Source organism: Bombus huntii, chromosome 9, assembly GCF_024542735.1.
Source record: "Bombus huntii isolate Logan2020A chromosome 9, iyBomHunt1.1, whole genome shotgun sequence".
Classification (NCBI taxonomy): Eukaryota; Metazoa; Arthropoda; class Insecta; order Hymenoptera; family Apidae; genus Bombus; species Bombus huntii.
The window spans coordinates 13,639,758-13,660,253 of record NC_066246.1 but is presented as its reverse complement, the minus strand read 5'-3'; the positions used below and the strand labels follow the sequence as shown (position 1 = coordinate 13,660,253).

The window sequence follows — 20,496 nt, the reverse complement described above, 5'->3', positions numbered from 1 at the left end:
TATATAAGGAATCGTCCATGAAATAAATATATCATTGTTTTAATATTAATCCTCAGTATAAATTTAGTGTTCCTATAACATTATTTCGGCCTCAAAGATCCACAATTCTCAACATTAATAATAATAGTAAGTTATTTATTTTGTCCTGAGTCTAGAGAAGTTGTCTGTGTCTTGTGGATTGGGAACACTATTTTGAGAATGGTCAGTATGAGTTTTCGGATTATTTTGATTTCCTTGTACTGCTTGGGCATAGGAGATTGAAGTAGTAGTGAATTTTGGAGGACTGGGTATTTGATTGGTTGTCTCTTTGGCTCTGAGTTTAGGATACTTTTTTATGTATAGGGTTTTGTAAGCTGAGCAATCTTTGTAGTAGCAGGATGGTCTCCTTGACAGTGGATGCACTTCGCTGGGGTTTCTGGTGATTTAGTGCACTGCTCAGTGGAGTGTGTACCTGCACATTTAACGCAACGGAAATTATGATTGCAGTATTTCTGCGTATGACTGTACCTTTGGCACCTTTTACATAGCACTATCTCCTTTTTTTATTAAAGGAGGTTCGATTTTTACTACCGTGTTCATTAGTCGAGTTATGTTATAGATTTGTTTGTTATTAGGTTTTTGTTTGAAGTCTATGGAGAATAGGAATAGCGGGTTTTTTGAGATTTTATGTCTTATGTTGCTGATGTTAATTACTTCATGACCAAGTTTATGGAGTTCGAACTTCAGTTCGTCTAAGTTAGCCGAGTGGTGGATGTTGCGTAGTACCACTCGATAAGGTCTTTCTTGTTTATGTTGGTAGATGTGATAGTAGCATTCAATGTTTTTAATAGTTTTGTTATCTTTCTATATGAGTCTGGGTTAGCCGGCGGAATTTTGACTTGGTTATTATTTATTTTTAGTTTATATTCCTCTTTGTTGATTTCTTTATCAATTGACTTTACCATTGTTCATATATCGATGACATCATCAACAAATATAGGTGGGGGAGGGGAATTTTTTTGCTTATGTAGGTTATTTGGTGAATCTGTAACGTGCATGGAGTCGTTTGTGGATTCTAGTATTGAGTATCTATTGTATGTGGTTACACAGTTTCTTGACTGTTCGTTCTGATTAGCGTTTGCGTTTGTTTTCACTGATTCTAGTTTACGCCTTTTTAATGTTTTTGGTGTCAATAGTATGGAGGGATATATTGCTCTTTTGCCACGGAGGCGGTAGCGCGGTGCGGTGCGGTTTGCTCCAGAGAGACTGGTCGCGATTCTTTAGCCATCATCGAACTAGTTAATTCAAGTTGAATAACTAGTCGAGAGGCTGTGAGGCTATGATTCGAGTAGAGCTTAGGAGCGTTGGAATTTTTCACTAATAAGATTGGAAACACTTGGATTGTGTTTGTTTCGATTCAATTTCGACGGATGGGCGTCACGTGTTTTTTTGTGAACTTCACAGAGCACTAGACACACGTGTGCACGCTTCGGCACTCGGACTGGAACTCGTCTGGGATTTTGTAAGCGAAATTTTACTCACTTCCCGAACAATTAGAAAGCTGAAATTTAGAACGTTTGTTTCCGATGATAATACCACATAATTTTAAACAGTAGACAACTCTTTTGGAAAAAGTGGCCTGGTTAGCTGAGGTGAAATCTGAAAAAAAAGTCATTATATCATTGTATATGTCGGAGATGAAAGGACACCGGGACCTTCCTTTGGAATTCTTCGGAAAACCTCCAATATTTTGCCTTTATAACTTAACTCGATTATAATTGTTCGAGATTTGTGATAATCAGCTCGAGGCGACAACCAGTCGCCTGTAACGTCAATTCATATCAGAGGCCGGATGTGTGCAGGTTTCCACTACGACTTTTTAGAAAAATTAGATTTTCTTTTTGATACATTTATAATTAAGATAATCATATGCTTAATACGGGGGTGTGATAAAGCTGGTATTGCAGCTTTCTGAGCTTCTCCAGTAGGAAAAAATAAATATACATTAAATCTTACTTCCATACTGTTTAAAATTGCTTCTAGAAGTAACTTGCAAAAAATTTACTTAAAATATATCGTTTTTTCGTATAAAAATACCACAGTACTATGCTCATCTTGGATTATATAGTAAGTGACATAACAGAAAGTTTAGTATAGTTTTAATATTCCTCCAGATAGTGAAATCCTGGTTATTCAGTGGATTTTTTATATCAAGAATTCTGTGTAATTTGCTACTTTTTTCTTGAATATTAAAAATTTAGTTTATTAAGAGTATGTCCTAAATTTCTTGATTTATTTAAGTAGTTTTTGGATGAACTGTCATTTTCCATACAATGTTACATTTCTTGATGGTTTTATTATTTACGATTGACAATTCTGTTGAATTTTGTAAAATCTTAGTTGCATCAGCAGTAATACAGAAATTTAACGTATATTATTCCCAACGTAAATGATATTGTTATGGTACTGTGCAATGGAATGATTAATAAACATGAACTTTGATTTACAAGTGCCCTTCTTCCATTTTTGTTTCCATTATGAGATTAAGAGCTGTCACTAGCATGTTCCATTCCATTCAAGACATGTTCAGAATTATTTATATATCTTTCTTTTATTCCAAACGTTTTGTACGTTTTAATAAAATTGTAATTGTCGTTTTCTAGATTAAAACATATTTCTTGAAACAATACGTTTATTCTAATTGAACTGTAAATTTCACGAAAACTCCGGGATGCTAAAGCAACAGACATTCTTTCTAAATTATTACATATCCAGTATGCGATAATTCCAAGAAAACTGCTCTTTCTACCTGTCTATATATCAACGATTCTGCATACAGACTACACATACTCTAAATTATACTTTATTTCTTCATAATAATAAGTATATACACTCTTCGTTGAAAAGATAACCCAGGTGTGTTATCTTTAATTTCTCAATGGCACGTGCAAAGTTTTTCGTCTGTAACGTTTAATATCAAAACATTATGAGCTCAGGATATGCGGTACGTTGAAAATAATTAAAAATCTTATGAGGTTTAGTGTGTAACAAAAAGAAATTGTTTTATTTTAAGAACAACAGTAACTACTTACTAAAAATATATACTTATTTAATAATCGGTACATCCCCCTTTATTTTCTATTACTTCTATTATACGATTTGGTATTGATTTATATAGTTTCTGGATATAATTTTGACATTGTCTCTTTTCTTATATCATGAAAATAATATTTTAACCCATCAGGACCATCCAAGTTGAATCTTTTTCATCTGAAAATAGTACTCCTCCATTCCAATAGTACTTCTCCATTTCTTTTTCCAATATATTCTTTCTTTTGCAAAGTGGAAACCTTCTACTTTGTATTTCGTTGTTAACGAAGGTTTCTTTTTCAATTTTAGCCTCTTAATATCTTTGCAGGATAGTAGAACTCGACGAACACTTGAAATACTGGCAATAACACTAGATTTTTCCATTATTGACTTTCAACAGTACTTTTCTTTTTGCCATAATCTTCAACATTTTTTAAGAAATTGTGTATTACTTTACGACTTCATCTTATTACTTTCGATACTTTTGCTACTGATAACTGTTGCTGCTTTATTTCAAGAATTTGCTTTTTTTCAGACTCGTTTAATTTTTTTCCGCGTCCCACATACTTACAAATTTATATAATATTGTACTGTTATCTTTACTCGTTGGTAGATCATGAACTACTGAGCAATTTCTAAACATATTAACAGAGTGTGTTATCATTTCAACCTTAGTATGGAATAGTTTTTCTTTGTTACACACTAAACTTCATAATATTTTTAATTATTTTCAACGGACCGCATAGTCTGAGCTCATAATTTTTTGATTTTATGCGTTACCGACGAAAAACTTTACATGGGTCATTGAGAAATTAAGGATAACACACCTCGGTTATCTTTTTAAGGAGGAATGTATTCATTCTCAATCCGTTGACTAAGATAACGAAGACTTATAACATGCAATCTACATGCCGATATATTTAAATCGTTGAATATAAGTAAGAAAAAAATCTACGCGCTTTGGTGGTACCATTAAGACTAAGAAATATTTGATAATTGTTTTGGCGGAGGTTGTCGCTGCCAGATGAAAAGAGAGTTTGGCGTTTCGTCCTGGGACTACCGGTGGACTCGTCAGTAAGGCTATGCCCGGTAGTCCCTTTTTTTTTTATTTGTTTATTTAGCCCAAGATACAGTTTTAGATACATATTCACAATAAACGGTGGATTTTTGTAATGATATGTTAGGCAAAGGTACCGATACGCGGCGGTACGACGTAGCCATGCTGTATTATGTGTCGGCGGTTTACATTTTTCGTTGTATAATACAATTTTTGGGTTTTAAGTCGTTGGGGAGCGGAGCTTTTTTATGAATTTTTTTTTATTTTTTTCTGTCCTGAAAACTTGGTCGCAAAACAGGACGCTTCGGTGGTCTGCTTTTTGGGTGCTGTGTAACTTTGGGAAGGGGTGGGATGAGAGGGAGGGGGCGGAGGAGGGGGATGTCAAATAGGTTTATTTACAATTATTTACAGTATTTACAGTTTACACCTGTGTTATACGGTGTCAGAATTGAGTTCTGTCGGTTTAATGTTCTCTCTTATTTTATTATGGATTCTGTATCCACCAATATTTTTTTGTGTTTTTTCTGTGTTTGTCTTTGGTGTCTTTCCGGAGGAGGGCCATGTTGTATCTCCATCTGGTGTCTGCGGTCTGTCCATGTATGTTTTCTTCGTAGAGTATGGTTTTGATCCCTATTTTATGCCCGGTAGTCCCTGCCTTAGATGTAGAGGGAGTCTCGCTAGGTGCGGTATTTGTATCGTTCGCCCGTATATTCGTCCGCTAGCGAGATAGACTCGTTGTCGTTGTAGCCCTCCGGTGTTGGCGGTTGGTACCCGCGGATCGCCCGGGAGGTGTTGCGCCGCGTTGATGCCTCTACCTGTCGGCGTCCTGTTAATCCGCCACATTGTGCATAAAAAGGGCTACATTCACGATTTTGATGAAATTTAAATATGTTGTAAAATTTATCATTCTGAACAACTTTTTCCTATGTGTATAACCGCCGTTCGGTTTTAGTTTCCGAAATTTTGGCAAAAAACTCTTACTACTACTGACTATTGACTTTTGCCTATACATGCACATCCATGGCAACGTATACATCTGCATGATGTAACCGTTTATCTACTGTTTCTATAAACACATGTGCATAATAGGTAAACAGGTCGAAAAAGTACCTTAAAAGGATAGAGTAGAAATATGTTATAAAGCACAATGGCGGAAGTTATAAATGCAAGGTTGTCTAATATGAAATAGTTTAAAAATTATACAAAAAAAGATCTCTTTTTTAACACACAAACCTCACATAGTTTAACGGCTGCCTTTCGCAATTATTACACAAACGCAAATCTTATCGCAGTAAAATGAAAATATTGATTATCCCCATTAGATATAGATTAATTTTTTCAATTCAGCTACCCTAATATACAAAATTATATTACGTATCGGGTAATAGTCAGCCTTCCCACGATGATCAAATCGATCAGTGTTTTCATTTTTCTGGGATTGTAAGGTTTGAGTTTGTGTAATTTTAAATAGTGGTTGCCGACAAGCGGCTGACGACACTTGCGAGATTTTTGCGTTCAGATGACTTTTTATATTTTGAAATTAGTCCCGAGTTAGTAAAAAAAAAAGAAATAAATATTGAAAAGTTCGGCCGTTATAGAGATTATCTGCCGGAGATTATCTGTCACTGTGATGTGACATAGAAACAATAGATAAGCGGTTATTCTATGATGATACATATGTACCATGAGCGTACACGTATAAGCAATATACAATATAGTAGTAGTAATAGTTTCTTGCTAATATCTCGTGTGGCGGTTATATCTGTAGGAAAAATTTTTTTATACATAATTACTAAGTATTTAATACTATCTCTATCAAATTGGTCTTGCGTTAAAATATTCCAAAGCTTCTTTATACATTTTCTTCAAATACTTACTTCTGGCCGTCCACATTTTACACGAGCTTTATGTGTCTTGTACTCCTACACTGATTTTCCCCGTATTTTCGCTTCACATGCGTGATAAAATTGAATTATCTTCCATAACCGCTCATTGCAATTTGTACTTTATACACAATACGATTTTATCAGAATTTATAGCACTTTCCTCTGGCAAATATTCAAAAAATTTTGTATCACCTACAGTTGGAAGTTTGATCTCATGATATGAAAGTTATATAAACTCAATGGTAGATACCGCCATTCTGCAGGAAAGAATTGTATATATTACTATAAGATATTAAAATCACAGCGTAGATATCCTTTGTAGTGTTACTGTACTGCTGGGTTGTGAACTTGACTGACAAGCAGTTTACAAGATTATACATTATGATTATATGCTAGAATGGATATCAAGAATATCAATCACTTCTATTGAATCGAACAATTAAGTTTATAAACTATGCATAAATTAATCACTGAATTGCTTAACAATTATTGACTTATGATTAAAAACTACAAAAGTTATTCATGATCACTGATTTATTTGAAGAATGATTGGTAATTATGCGGAAAAGAGTGTTTAGGTTGGATTTTTAGATGAATTTAGGGATTCTGTCCCCCCTATCCATCCCATGAAATTTTCCTCTCTTTTACCGCGAAGGAAATCTTCGAAAGATAGCCTTCATAGCCCCTGGAAAGAGGATGCAGAATAGCGTAGAATTCTTTCCCATTAAATCTCTCATGGTAGTCGTCTTCAGGTGCGACGCAGAAGCCCCGGGAACACTGAACTCATAGGATCTAACCTACTAAACTAACCTAAACATACCGTAAAATTGTTAGAATCGCAAACCTACACAAATGTATATGCAAGTTTATTTTTAATCTCTTATTTCGAAGTAAATTTAATGTAATAAATACTACTTTCTTTTTGTCATAACTTTTGAACACGATCGTTCGACGGTTCGGCAAAGTGAATGTGGACTCAAGACATTCTCCACAATAACATATATCGAGATCAAGGTTATTGAAGTTGAGGCCCCCTTTCCTACATAGTTAATCAATAATTAATTGAGTAATTATTACAGTTACTATGATTACATTTAATAATCGATTACGGAAGTGGTTATATGACAATCAGTTACTGCTCAATTCTGCTTGAAATCCCTGCTTCAAGTTTGCGCTATGAATATTGATTAATAATATTGAACTTTGATCGCACGCAATCAATATTATTATTAATATCTTTGCTTAGCAATATTGATGCGTGGATGTTAAAATATTAAAATTGTCATAAATCTTAATCCTACAATATCGAATGCGTAGGATTAATACTATTGCCAATATGTATTTGAATGTATTGAAAATATTAGCGATCATATGTCGGCTCCTGTAATGTTAACTGACATCAACTTACATTTTACTGTGATAGAACATATAGTAACAAGAATCATTTATAATTCCTCTTCAATACCTTTAGAACAATTTGACGAGCAAAATCGGTGTCACATGATAAAGATAAAAATATTACCTCAATTTTGTTTGAACGGAACTTATTATTTGCTAGGAGGGATGATCCATTACATTACATGGACCTATTAATAACACAGTCCTCAAACGAATATTTTTGTTCTTTAAAAATTTTGTTGTGAATACTACAAAGTTGATATGAAATTGATTCCGAGATATGAAAATGATTATCTAAGCCGTTTTACTATAAGTAGTATATATCTACATGGTAGAATATTGCCACTAACATGTGTAAATGCTTTTGGATTTATTGAATAACCAATTACAAGAAGGTAGAGCTTATAATCTCCTAAGTCGTAGTATACGCGAAAGTATTGCATTCTTTTCTCCTTTTTCATAAACTGAAGTTTTCTTCTTTAGTTTTGATAGCAAAGTTTTGGACAATTGGTAACAATTGGTACAGACTTATCTCTTTATATCGTCTAACTGCTGCATGGCCGGCAGATAGCTTTTCTATTTGAATGAGTACTTTGGTAAATTCCATATCGATGTTTAAAATTGTTCAGTTATATTTTACTCGCAGTAAATTTTCCATCATTATTAATCATTGTTTTTGTAAAAATGTAAAACTTTTACCTGTAAAATCAGAGCACTGACTGATGCGAGTTCTCAACTAATTGGCGATCAGTCAGATTGCAACCGATCGGTTGATATCGCGAACCGTTTTTCTTTTTTATTATTTAACTTGTACTTTACAATTTGTCTAGCTGGACATTCGGTAAATTTTTTTAGCTTAATTGCTAAATAACATGTAGATGGCTACCCCCAGCAGGATACCATTTTCAAGTTTGATAATTTTATTTCTTTGGTGAGGTCAGTGGGGTGATTTCTTTTTAGTCTTCTTTCTATGACAGTTTTGCTCGCTTCAGCAACTGGTTCAGCAGTTGGTTTGAATGTGTTGCCGTTCTTTCCTTGTATTTTTCTGCGTACATGCTGATTTCTTCTTTGACCGTTGGTATTTTTAAGTCTTTGCGTATATCCTCGTTTCTGACATACCATAGGGCGTTGACTATTGTTCTCAGTATCTTCGATTGTAGCGACTCTAGTTTATTTATGTGGCTCATTGCTGCTGTCCCCCATAGTGGTATCCCGCACGTCTAAACTGACATTATGATCGCCTTGTAAATTTTTGGTTTATTTTCTACGCTGAGTTTAGAATTTCAACTAGTTAACCAGTACATGTGTCTGATTGGATATTTGATGGTTTCCATTTTCGTAGTGTAAATGTAATATGGTTGCATTTACTGAGGTTTGCTTTTATTTGTTTACCTTGTAGCCATTTTCCTATTTTTATGATACGCTCTTGTAGTAATGTGACTGCTGTTTCTAGATTAGTGTGCCTGACTAGTACAGACGTGTCGTCCGCGAATGTCAGTATTTTGCTGTTGGTAGTTGTTGGTACGTCGACTGTGTATAGTGCGTATAATATTGGTCTTATTAAGTTAGAAAAATTTACCAAATGTCCACCTGGACAAATTGTAAAGTACAAATTAAATAATAATAAAAGAAAATATTGGTCCTAAGACGCTTCCTTGCAGTACCCGTCTTCATGTCTTTTACTTCAGAATATACATTCTTTATTTTTACTACAAAGGCTCTGTTGCTTAGGTATGATTTAAGTAAGTGGTCGATTTGCTTCGGGAAATGTTGTTTGATTGTTTGTCAGAGGCTTTCATGGTTCACTTTGTCAAATGCTTTCTCGATGTCCATGAAGAGGGTTGTACAGTATTGTTTCTTTTCTATTGCTAGTAAAATTTCGTGGACGAGCCTATGCATTTGCTTTATCGTGGAGTGTTTATTTCTGAATCTAAATTGGTGATCTGGTATTAATTTTTCTTCCTCTGTTGTTGGTTTTAGGCGATCGCATAATACTTTCTTTAGTATTTTGGAAAACATAAAAAGTAGTGATATTGGTCTGTAAGGTACAGTTTGGTGTGAGTCTTTGCCTGGCTTAGGTAACATTATGATCTGTGTTAGCTTCCATAGATTAGGAAAGTATCAGATTCTTAAAATTGCATTGAATATTATTGTGATTAAACGTATTGCTTCTGGAGAAGGTTTTTTTCTAATTTTGGGGGAATTCTAATTTCTTGTGCTGTTGTATTAGGTATGGTGTAGTGCTTGTCAGTTGGAGTACTAGTATTTTGCGCATTTTCGTCTGAATGACATTTGGTTTTACTGCTGTGAATATCATATGGAATAAATGTATTACAAAGGTAGTTGCAAAGTTTTGCAGCTTGCTCTTCGTTGCTTTTGGCCCATGAGTTGTCTGCTTTTCTGATTGCTAAGATTAGTTTTATTGACTTCTTTATTCTGTTCGTGGCTTTCCATAGAGAGTAGTTGACATTCTCGTACGCAGAGTGTCTCTATGAATTTTGAGAATTCGTTATTATTATGATTTTTTATTTTACTTTTTATTTCCTTTACGAGTTTGTTTAGGTACTTTTTGTTTTCACGTGTTCTGCTTTCCCCGTGCTCATTTTGCTTTCGCTTTCCTTTTTTCTCTGATTTTGTGAAGGATGTCTGTTGGAATTATTTTTGTTTGCCTGTTGTTTGGTTCATAATTAGTAGTTGCCCATGCTGCTTCTTGTATAATTTCTGTCAATGTTGTTATTGCCTGTGTTCGGGTGTTTCTAGTGGAATATTGCAGTTGATTTTGTTTACGATTAGTTCTTTAAATGTTTGCCATTTGGTGTTTTTATCGCAAAGCGACTCTAATTTGATATAAAGTATTGGTCTGCTTGTATATTCTATTATTATCGGTGTATGATCAGAGCTAAGCTCAAGACGGGTGTTATTTTTAATTCGTTTGCGTTTAGTCCTTTTATAACTGCAAAATCAAGCAAGTCAGGATTTTTGTTTAGATCTGTCGGCCAGTATGTTGGTCTTCCTGTGGATAGTATGTTGAGAATACTAGCTCCAATATTTTGTTCTAATATTGCACCTCGAGGTGTGTTAATTCTTGAGCCCCATAGCGTGTGCTTTGCATTGAAATCTCCTGCTGTGATGTATTTGTCACCTAAGAATTGAAAATACTGTTCCCATTTTTGTAATGTCATTTTGTGTCGCGGTGGTGCATATATTGCTGATATCTAGAAGTAATTGCCATTAGTTTGTATTGTAATGGTGGATGCTTGAACGTGTTCCTGACTAATTTGATTATGTAAGTGGTGTTTGATATCGTTTCTTATTATCACTGCGGCCCCTCCGTGTGCTTTTCCTGAGGGGTGTTGGTATCATAGATTGTGTAATATGGTATTTTCATATAGCTTATTGAAGTGAAATGTGTTTCTGAAACAAGTAATATGTCAATATTATTGTTGTACAGAAATGTTTTAGTTTCGAAGGCCTCTTGTTGAAGGGTATTGCAGTTCCAAGCTGCTATTTTCAGCGTGTCCATTTCTATTTTTTACTTAACATGTTTGTAAGTAGTTGTAGCATGACTGTAATTTGTTGTGTTTGTTGCCTGAGTATTGCATTTTGCTCACTTATCATTTTTGTTATCATTTCAGTGTTTTTGATGGATTGCTTGAGGAGTTCCTTGATTTCTGTAGCGTCGTTATTGTTGTTGTTTTGGTTTTGATTGTTTAAGGGTGGTTTGATTAGTTATTTGTGCATAACTTCGGCTGCCAAAGGTGCTGATGTTTCTATGGCTAGTGTTCGGTACGTTCTGTACATTTGGTGTTGGCTCTGGTTCTGCAATTTCTTGTTGTGAGGGATGGTTGCTGTATGTTCTGCTTCGAAGCGATGGAAACAGTTTTCGTTGTAGTTATTTTCTGACTTCGCATTCTTTATAGCTTGCTGGGTGGTTTCCATTACAGTTATAGCATTTTACTTCGTTTATCTTTCCTGTGTATAGGCACTTTGCTCTTAGGTGCTTTTCTGCACATTTGACACACGCCGGGTTTCTGTTGCAATAGCTTTTGTGTCTTGTGTGTATTGTTGACACCATATGCATTGCGGTATGCCCTTCTTATAACGAGATGGCTCAATTGTTACTATTGTGTTTAGGATTTTTTTAATGTCAAAGATTTCATTGCTGTTAGCTTTGGGTTTAAATTCTATTAGAAACAGCGGCAATGGCTATTTCGTATCATACCTGTTTATATTATTTATTGTTCTTGTTGAGTGTCCCAGTTTTACTTATTCCTCACATATATTTTTTGTGTTTGTCCTTTGGTGTAGACCTCTAATTACTATTTTGTAGCTTTTTTCTGTTTTCAACTGGTATGTATGATACCCAACGTTTTTCTCCTTTAATGCTTGCGTCACTTTTCTAAAGATTTCTGGAGTTTTTGTTTGTATTTTTACTTGTTCTAGTTTTAATTGCTTTATACCGTAGTTTTCTTTTCCAGCAGTATTGTTCAATAAATCGATTAGGGGATCTATTATTTGGGCATCTATGTAGATCTGTGATGGTTTAACGATATGAGTTGTAACCTTTTCTTTTGGGTCTGTATCTATTTCTTCTATTACTAAATCGAATGAATTTCGGAGTGAGATATCTTGTAGCCATTGTTGCTTTTCTGTATGTGAAGTTCTCGTGGCGCTTGGGCCTGGTATTATTGTACGCTTTTTATGCGCTTTTGGTGTCTCCCAGTGTTCACCTTAATATGATAGTTCGTCATCGTAGCTGTTTTCTTCTTGGTTGGAATCGTTTCCATTTCTTTTGTAGCTTTATTTATGTAATATATTTCACCTTTGTTCGTTATTTTGATTGGTAGTATTTGCTGTTGCATTTTGTAACTTTACCATTTGTCAGTGTTTGTTGCCTTTTCGTTCACCTAAATTCACTGCTTTGCACACTTTCACTGAAGCAGAGTTTCTCACGTCGTGCCCAGGTAGAAGTGATCGCGATCCGTGAATGAGATTAACGCTCAAGGTGGAGATAAATTGAAGATGCGGTGTAGTATTATGTTTAATTAATTTATTTGCACCCCTTAGTATACATGGAAAGAACCACTAGTCAGTTACAATATTGAACGATTGAAGATTGAAAAACTACTGTCGTTCTGTGATAGTTGTGTCTAATGTATGGAACCAGTGGGTTGGTTATTGGCAATTTTAGTTAGGACAGTGTGGGCAACGGTTATTGCTGCTAATTAGATAAGAAAAAGACTGATGGGTAAGGATGGGGCTAGCCGTCCCCAATCAAAAGACGCTCGTGGATGGTATTGCATAGGAAAAATCCGTTTCCTGTGTTTTCTCGTAATGGACAATAACTCTAAGGAATGCTTCAACTCAAAAGATACTTGTGCGGTCTTAAGAACCTTAACTATAATATTGCTAAAATTTTTTATAGGTCCGCAATAAGGATGATTAGACATCTGGTTTATGTAGAGAGTCACGGGACGTAACTAACGGCCACTCCACATCCCGTACACTGATAGTCATATCTCCCTCATATGAAATCCAGAAACAAAATGTCTTTTTATAAATAAACGTCTTCATTAATAGCTTTTTTTAATTCTTCTATTCGGGCATAGTTTGTAATTTATTACTTCAATAGAACGTTAATATTTTTGTTTTGTTTTGCTCCAATCACCAATGTTACATTCACCTACGCCAAATAAAAAGAAATTAATCTTAATGACTCATCTAAATCTATTCATTGTAGGGCTTCACTTTCCTTTGCATTTACATTGCCTTTATATTACCACTAAAATTTATGATTCTTTATTATCACATGTTCTTCGTCTTTTGTATTTGCCATTAAGTTAAAATAAAATAAATAGTGGGGATTAGTTAGATCGTGATTATACAGAGAGCAGCGAGCGATAAACGGCAAAATTGACATTTGTGGCGGCAACATTGAGCTCTGCATAAACATCCAGAAAAGGGGGAAAATTATGCCGCTGCTCCCTATTTCTTCCCATAGTCCCACATAGTCCACTCTGGACATGCGTAACAGCATTTTCCCCTCCTCGTGCGCGCAAAAAAATGTATATTTCTACAATACTTATGATTATCTTGCCATAAAATCGGCTTACACCTGATTAAAGATTCGATACCAAAATCCAAAATATTTATCGTTACTATCTATTTACCGCTTAGATGCCTACTAAAAGAATAAATATAATGGAATACACAATGGCAAATATCGGCCTTTGCTCTGTTACGTAGTTACTATATAGATTATCTTATATAAATTTATGAGTTTAATTTATTTTCTGCCGCTGTCTTTTCATTTGTCTCGCTACTCTTGCCGCTCGCATTATCAAGCTCGGCTTATCGCCGCTCTGTTTATAATCACGACCTTATCCATAATGAGACAATACGGTATATACTTAACAGCATTGCTTCGATTGCTTCAGAAATTCATTAGTTCATCAATGTCCCACTGTATAAGTATATTGTAAATAAAGTTAGTGCAAAAAGTTATAAAACTTTGTCGTTTTTCGAGATAAACGGACGAGTTGCAACACAATTCCAGAAATGAAATGCGAGAAAAACAGAATGAAATGCAATAAAAAACATTTTAACCTTGAGTTTAAAGGTCAAAATCAATTCTGCAGTTTACTTTTTTAATAGATCTCTATTAATCTAAGAATGTTAAATCATCATTATAAGCAGTTCTTAGAAAACTAGATAAAGCGATGGAAATGAAGTAGGGTTTGTATTAACCACGCTTTATTCTTTATTTTTATGACAAAACTCTTTATATATAAATGCAGAACAGAATGCGATTAACGACTGTTTAGCTAGGAGACAAAAGATTTAGAACAAAGAAATGTTTTGATTTCGCTCCAATAGATGTCGTTTTTGATACCATGTATTGTTCTAATTCCTTAACATAAACTGTGACAAACATTTCTTACACCCTATATAACAAATCAAGAATAATATTACAAAGCAAGAATAGTATTAAAGATTCTAGTATTAATATTGATATGATCATTTTTTGACAAGCGTAATATTGGGTTTTAAAACGATTAATAATGCAGTAAAAGTATGAAAATTAACAATACTTATTTTTACATATTTCCTTCAGCAATTATGACAATAAAAAAGAAATATATGAAATGTGTGTAACAATTGAATATTAATACCTAATTTTCATAATTTGTAGATTGTTAACAACATATCGTGCTTTGGAGCGACTTTCACAAAGCGAATTCAATTTAGATCAGTTGGAAGTTGTAGCGAGTGCAGCACAAACAGCCTCTGGAACTACACTGCTGGTCCCTGGAACAACAGGTACTACTGGACCTGCACTATTGGGACAAAAGGAACGAAACCATGCTTTGACCATTAAAGACGTTGAAAGAGAACGTGGAAATCAATTATCCAAATATGAAAGAAATATGATGATCTTTAATTGGCTACATACTCTTGACGATACTGCTATTGTTGACAGTACAGAATAAATTGTGTTAACAGTGCTAGAGGCCGAAAGATTTAACCGGTTAAGATCGTTAAGAATTAAAACTACCCTAAAAAAGTGCAAGGGCCAGAAAATGTTTTATTTTAAATAAAAAAACAGAGAATACACATTGCCGTGTAGAAGGAGATAAAAACGTGTTATGGTGGAAAATATATCCAGAATTCAGAGATGCCGCCCATAAGTGTAGTCGATGGTTTACTAAACTAAGACACACACAGATTTCGCTAAGTAGTTAATGATGGAGAAATATCTAATCGATTATGTAGATCTTTTAACCTCTGATACAGGGTTCTATGTAAATCTGACACTTTTGCCACCGACACCAGACATACATTTGACCTATAACAATTCTGAATGACAACAACTTTAACTGATTGGCAGTATTAGCACAGCGAAATAACATTTTCGGTAAAGTCTGGTGTCGGTGAGTTGTTGTCGGTGATTTCAATGGGACTTCTGATATAATAATCTTGGGCGATTATAATTAACCTTTCCACTACGCTTAACATTAACATTTAATTACGATACATGTTATAAAAGTTTGTATCAAAGTATATTAAAATTCAAATTTCTCACAACAAATAACATTGAACAATTATTTACTCTTTTACGATTTAAGGCATTATTTTTATAATACATTAATATACTGAGTATAATTTTACAATCTATGTTTGGAAGTGCACCATTTAAATTTCAAAGAATTCAGCGTGTGACGTCACTTGTACGCACTTACGGGTATCCCAGAACATTATGTAGTGCCAAATTGATGTTGCGGTGTTCAGGAAGTCAAATAAATAAAAAACGTTCCATATGCAAGGATGTTTCATTAAAGAACTATAAGAAATTAAGTATTTGTTGTCTGTTAAGCAGCCATACATATAAGACTGTTGTTTTTGTGATTCTATAGATTTCTCATTGACAAACATATGACTGACATCACTTTTTCAGTTACTATACATATAATTTTGCGAAGCTTCACGGTTATAATCGATAGTTAAAAATTCCTTTTGTTTGCGATATACAAACTTCCATTTATCAAAATAAATTCCTTCGTGTGGTGTTGACAAATTACATATTGTTAAAAATGGCATTTTGAATGCGCTCTCACACCGAAATCCCGTTTCTGATTATACTTTATTTTTATTTTATGTAACTTTATAAATAAAGATCAAGTAGTCATCAAATCAAATAAATATCTTTTTTACTCTCAAAAAAATTTCAAATATCTTTTTATAAATTTGAGGTTGATAAATGTCAATATGGTTATTATACTCTATCATATCAGACTTTCGAAAAATAAAAATTTAAAATTGAAAAAAAGATATTAGAGAAAGATTACATATTTTAAAATAATCTATTTACACATTAAAGGACTAATAATTTAATTGGTTAGTAGTACGCAATTAAATATAAGAAATATAGCTACATAATAGTTTTACATTATACTATATTCTACTACAGAAGACAATAATTATTTAAAAGTCCTTTATTAATGTCAATGTTAAAGAAGAAATAAACCAATAATTTCGTCTTTTCCTATACAATACAGATATTCTATACAGAGTGCTGGACTACAGATTTTCCACAATTTAAGGAGTGATTCTTGACGTCGAAATAAAACGAAGATCATGAATAAAAGGAGTTCGTTTCCGGCTTTGTTTTTTAGTCATTGATGATTATAAATCGGCCAAAATATCCCTGCACATTAACAAATCTACTTACACGAATGCACGAGCAGCCAAGCTAAACAGACGTGAGAAACTGTGCTTCAGTGAAAGTGCGACAAGTAGTGAATTTAAGTGGTCAAAACGTCAACGAACATTGCAAAATGGTAAAAGCCCAAAAATGCAACAACGAATACCGCCAATCAAAATAACAAAACAAAGATGGAATATACTACATAAATAAGGCTACAAATACACTTTTTTTTTTTTATTAACGTAGAGGAAATCCGCACGGACACCAGGTCGCTTCTGGGGAAAAGCGGCGTGGTAGTGCCGGACTCCAACCGACTAAAACCTCCACGATGACCGTCCCGACTGCGATCGAAAGGGGCCCGGGAACCGGTGTGAGCGATACACCCCCCCCCCCCCGGGCGTCTAATACCACCGCTTGATGGAGCGGCGTGTCCATTGTCACACCGCGCCTCGTCGCCGGAGCCACCGTGCCAGGCAGCCCGGTTCTCCTACCGGGCTGCTTTGCGGCCCCGGAGCGCTGAGCTGCCAGCGCCTAAGTTTGCACCCCACCAGGGGGCGCGGCGGACCTAGCGCGCCTCACTGAAGCGTGTCCATGGCCTCTGCCACGCCATCGCCGGTCCATCCCTTCAGGGTGAGAGTACCGCACCCTCGCCCTCTACGCGGCCTCTTTTCGAAGAATAACTTGCTCACAGAAGGAGGTCACGGCCCTCCTCCTTCTCTCGCTTACCAACAATGCCTCGAGAATCGTTAGCGACGAGAGGTCTCATCTGATTTCCGCGATGAGGTCGTGGCGCGGCCGCGCCCACGCCGGGCAGTATTCCAGCGTGTGCTGCGCCGAATCCACGCTCGCATCGCAGTGGTGGCAGCGCGCGGTCGCCTCCTTCCCGATTCGGTGCAGATACTCACCGAAGCAGCTGTGTCCGGTGAGCACCTGCGTCACCCTGGAGGTTAGGGGAGGTCCGCCGCCGTCCAACCAAACGTCCCAGTTTGGAAGGACGGCTCCGAGGACCCTTATCCCCGGTGCACCCGCTCTCGTGTCGAGGCTGGCGCGCCATCTGTAGAGCAAAGCTCGCCAAGCCCGAACCCTGACGTCGGCGCCCGCCGAGCCCACCCCGCCCGACACACCCCGAGTGTGGAGGTAAATCTCGCGACACCTCAGGGCCTGCAATTCGAACGGGAGAATCCCGGCGAGCACCGTCGCTGCCGCCGCCGAAATGGTGCGGAAGGCTCTCACTACCCTGATGGTCACCGTCCTGTGCAGCCTCCTGATCGCTAGGAGACTGCGACGGTTGGTCATCAGGTCCTCCCAACGAACGACCGCCCATCGCGCCGCCAACCGCCACCTCCATCAAGAGGTGGTCCGAGAGGGTCTCCTCCGGGGAACCCTCCCAACCGGAAACACGGCGGGATGCGGCAGGGTTTGCCCATGTAAGGTCCACTATGGACTCTCCCCGCCACGCCACGCACGTGCTGGACGACCCCCGATTCATAAGCCGCAGGTCGAGTGCGGCCGCCCAGTCCTGTACATCGCGCCCCCTTCCGTTGGTCCTGCGGGAGCCCCACGCCGTTGAATGGGCGTTGAAGTCCCCGAGGACCAGTGACGGGCAGGCGCCCAAACGCAACGCGCAAGCCGCGAGCCCGTCCAGGAAGGAGGCGTATTCTGTGCGGCTGATATTAGGCGACACGTAGACGGCCACCACTGCCAGGTCGCTCCATTTCACGGCCACAAAGCACCGTCCCCGCTCGATCACCGAGCAGGAGGGGCTCCCCGCGATCCCGGTCCAGAACACGGCGACCGAACCGATCAGATACCCAGCGCCTCGTGATGCGTCGGGAATGCTGTACGGCTCGGCAACTGCCGCCAGAGCAATCCGCCGCTCCGTCAGGCTCTGGAACATTAAGTTCTGAGCCCGGCGGGAGCGGTTAAGATTGGCACTGCAGGAGCAGTTGTCCTCCTCCTATTCTTCCGCTCAGGTCGGGGAAGGCTCCGTCTCCATAGCCTCCTCTGGGCAGTTCCTCTCACAATCGTTGTGTCCGACTTCTCTGTCTTCTCTTCTGTCCTTCATGGGGTCAGTTGACGGCGGTATCGTTTCCTTCCTCTTCACCGCGTCCTCGCCGTTGCCTGGAGTGGTCTTTGCTTTCTGTGCGGTCCTCCTCTTACGGGCAGGCGGTTTGCATACCCCATACGGTGCGACGCTACTACAGAACTAGGCTCCCTTATTACTATGGACGAATCTGTTGCCGCGAGAGATAGAACTTCCCCACCATGCGTTCCAATTCGAACAAAAGCAGACAACCATCCCTCTTATGAAGCCTGTCTACCGCAATTCGCCTCTCCGAGCTTACGGGCTAAAGACGCGATAGCATGTATTCCGCAATTAAACGGCGAAGACGATATCGGAGTAGAAGAATTCATACGCGAAGTACGTGAATTACGAGCCATGTGTAGCGAACCCACGCTACTACTAAAAATGATCAAAATCGGGAAAATCACGGGTAAAGTCGCAATGGCCATCCGCAATATACCGATAAACGAATACGGACACCTGTACGATGCCCTAAACGTAGCCACTCAAGATTCCGTTAGAGAACAACAAGACCAGCTGCGCGAAACGAGACAGCGTCACGACGAAAGTGTGCAAAGTTATATCATCAGGTTCCGCAGAGCACTCAATAAGCTACAATACAGTATAACGAACGAATACTGTGACGAAATTACTAGACGAGCTATGAACGACAGGATTTTAAGAGACTCCGTAATCGATTTTATTCGAGGCCTGAAAAGCGAAATAGGACAATTACTACTCGCCAATCCACTATACAATATTCTTGAAGCCGAAAAGAAAGCCACCAACATCGAGCGATTCTTCAGGGAAGATCAAAATCGACGATCAAAACCAATGGAACGATTACGACTTCCTGAGCAGCAACGACTAACAACCAATAATCCCAATCCAATCATTAGAAAACCAACTCCAACACCCAATCCAATGCCAAGAAGTTTCCGACAAACCGAACAAATACCACTTGCCCAAAGGACACAATTAAAATGCTTCAAATGCAATCAGATCGGACATGTCTCCAGTCAATGTAGAAATTTTCGAACACCCAGCCAATTTCCGAGACCACCAGCAGTCCACAATCTCGAGACACACAAGGAAGAAATAGAGAAACCAACACACCAGACTTACGAATTAACGCCACAACAGGAAGACTACCCACAGTACTTTTACGATCCGACGGACAACGACATAAATTCCTCATTGACAGCGGAGCAGGAATTAACATACTCAAGCGAAGATGCGTATTACGACGAAAAATAACAAAAGAACGAAAATTCTCGATGGGACACTCTAAATTTAAAACGAACTTTTTAACGAACACGCCTTGATAAAACTATTTGGCAAAACTCTAGAATTCTTTGTGGTAGAAGACAACTTTCCAATTATAGAAGACGGCATACTCGGTTTACTAGCCCTATCTAAATTCAAATTTGAACTCTCAAATCAACAATTAAAACTTGACAATAATATACTTTTATTGCAACAGGAAAACGACGTATCTCCAAAACAAGCAGTGTCAAAAACAGTCTACCTGGAAGGAAAACCGACAACGATATGCTTTATCAATGGTAGTGAGTGCCCAGCCAAAATGACTAATTTTATCGAAAATTCAAACATGTACGATCAAGTCTCCACGTTTAAAGATTTAGTCAGACTTTCGCATATAGAGAAAACTCTCCGTGAACCAATCGAAAAGATATTGCTGTTTTACCTCGACGTATTCAATCTAGAGACCGACTTATTACCATGCACTAACCTTGCTAAACACACAATAACGTTAAAAGAAAATAAAATCATTAACACAAAATCTTACCGGCCG

At 37.4% G+C, this 20,496-nt stretch overlaps 2 protein-coding genes across 4 annotated transcripts in view; both read left to right on the top strand.

The window, feature by feature from the left end:
• LOC126869330 (uncharacterized) overlaps positions 1 to 15,502 on the top strand; it is an 83,860-nt gene extending 68,358 nt beyond the window's left edge. For all 3 annotated transcript variants that reach the window (XM_050625727.1, XM_050625726.1, XM_050625728.1), the window contains one exon: positions 14,603 to 15,502. In XM_050625727.1, coding sequence (XP_050481684.1) covers positions 14,603 to 14,900 — 298 coding nt within the window. In that variant the 3' untranslated portion in view covers positions 14,901 to 15,502. The remainder of the gene's footprint in view (positions 1 to 14,602) is intronic.
• A 2,423-nt stretch (positions 15,503 to 17,925) lies between these two features.
• LOC126869329 (uncharacterized) lies at positions 17,926 to 20,316 on the top strand. The gene is made up of 2 exons (XM_050625725.1): positions 17,926 to 18,032; positions 18,114 to 20,316. The coding sequence occupies exon 2, from the start codon at positions 18,840 to 18,842 to the stop codon at positions 19,935 to 19,937; it is 1,098 nt and encodes a 365-aa protein (XP_050481682.1). The 5' UTR covers positions 17,926 to 18,032; positions 18,114 to 18,839; the 3' UTR covers positions 19,938 to 20,316.
• The last annotated feature ends 180 nt before the right edge of the window (positions 20,317 to 20,496 follow it).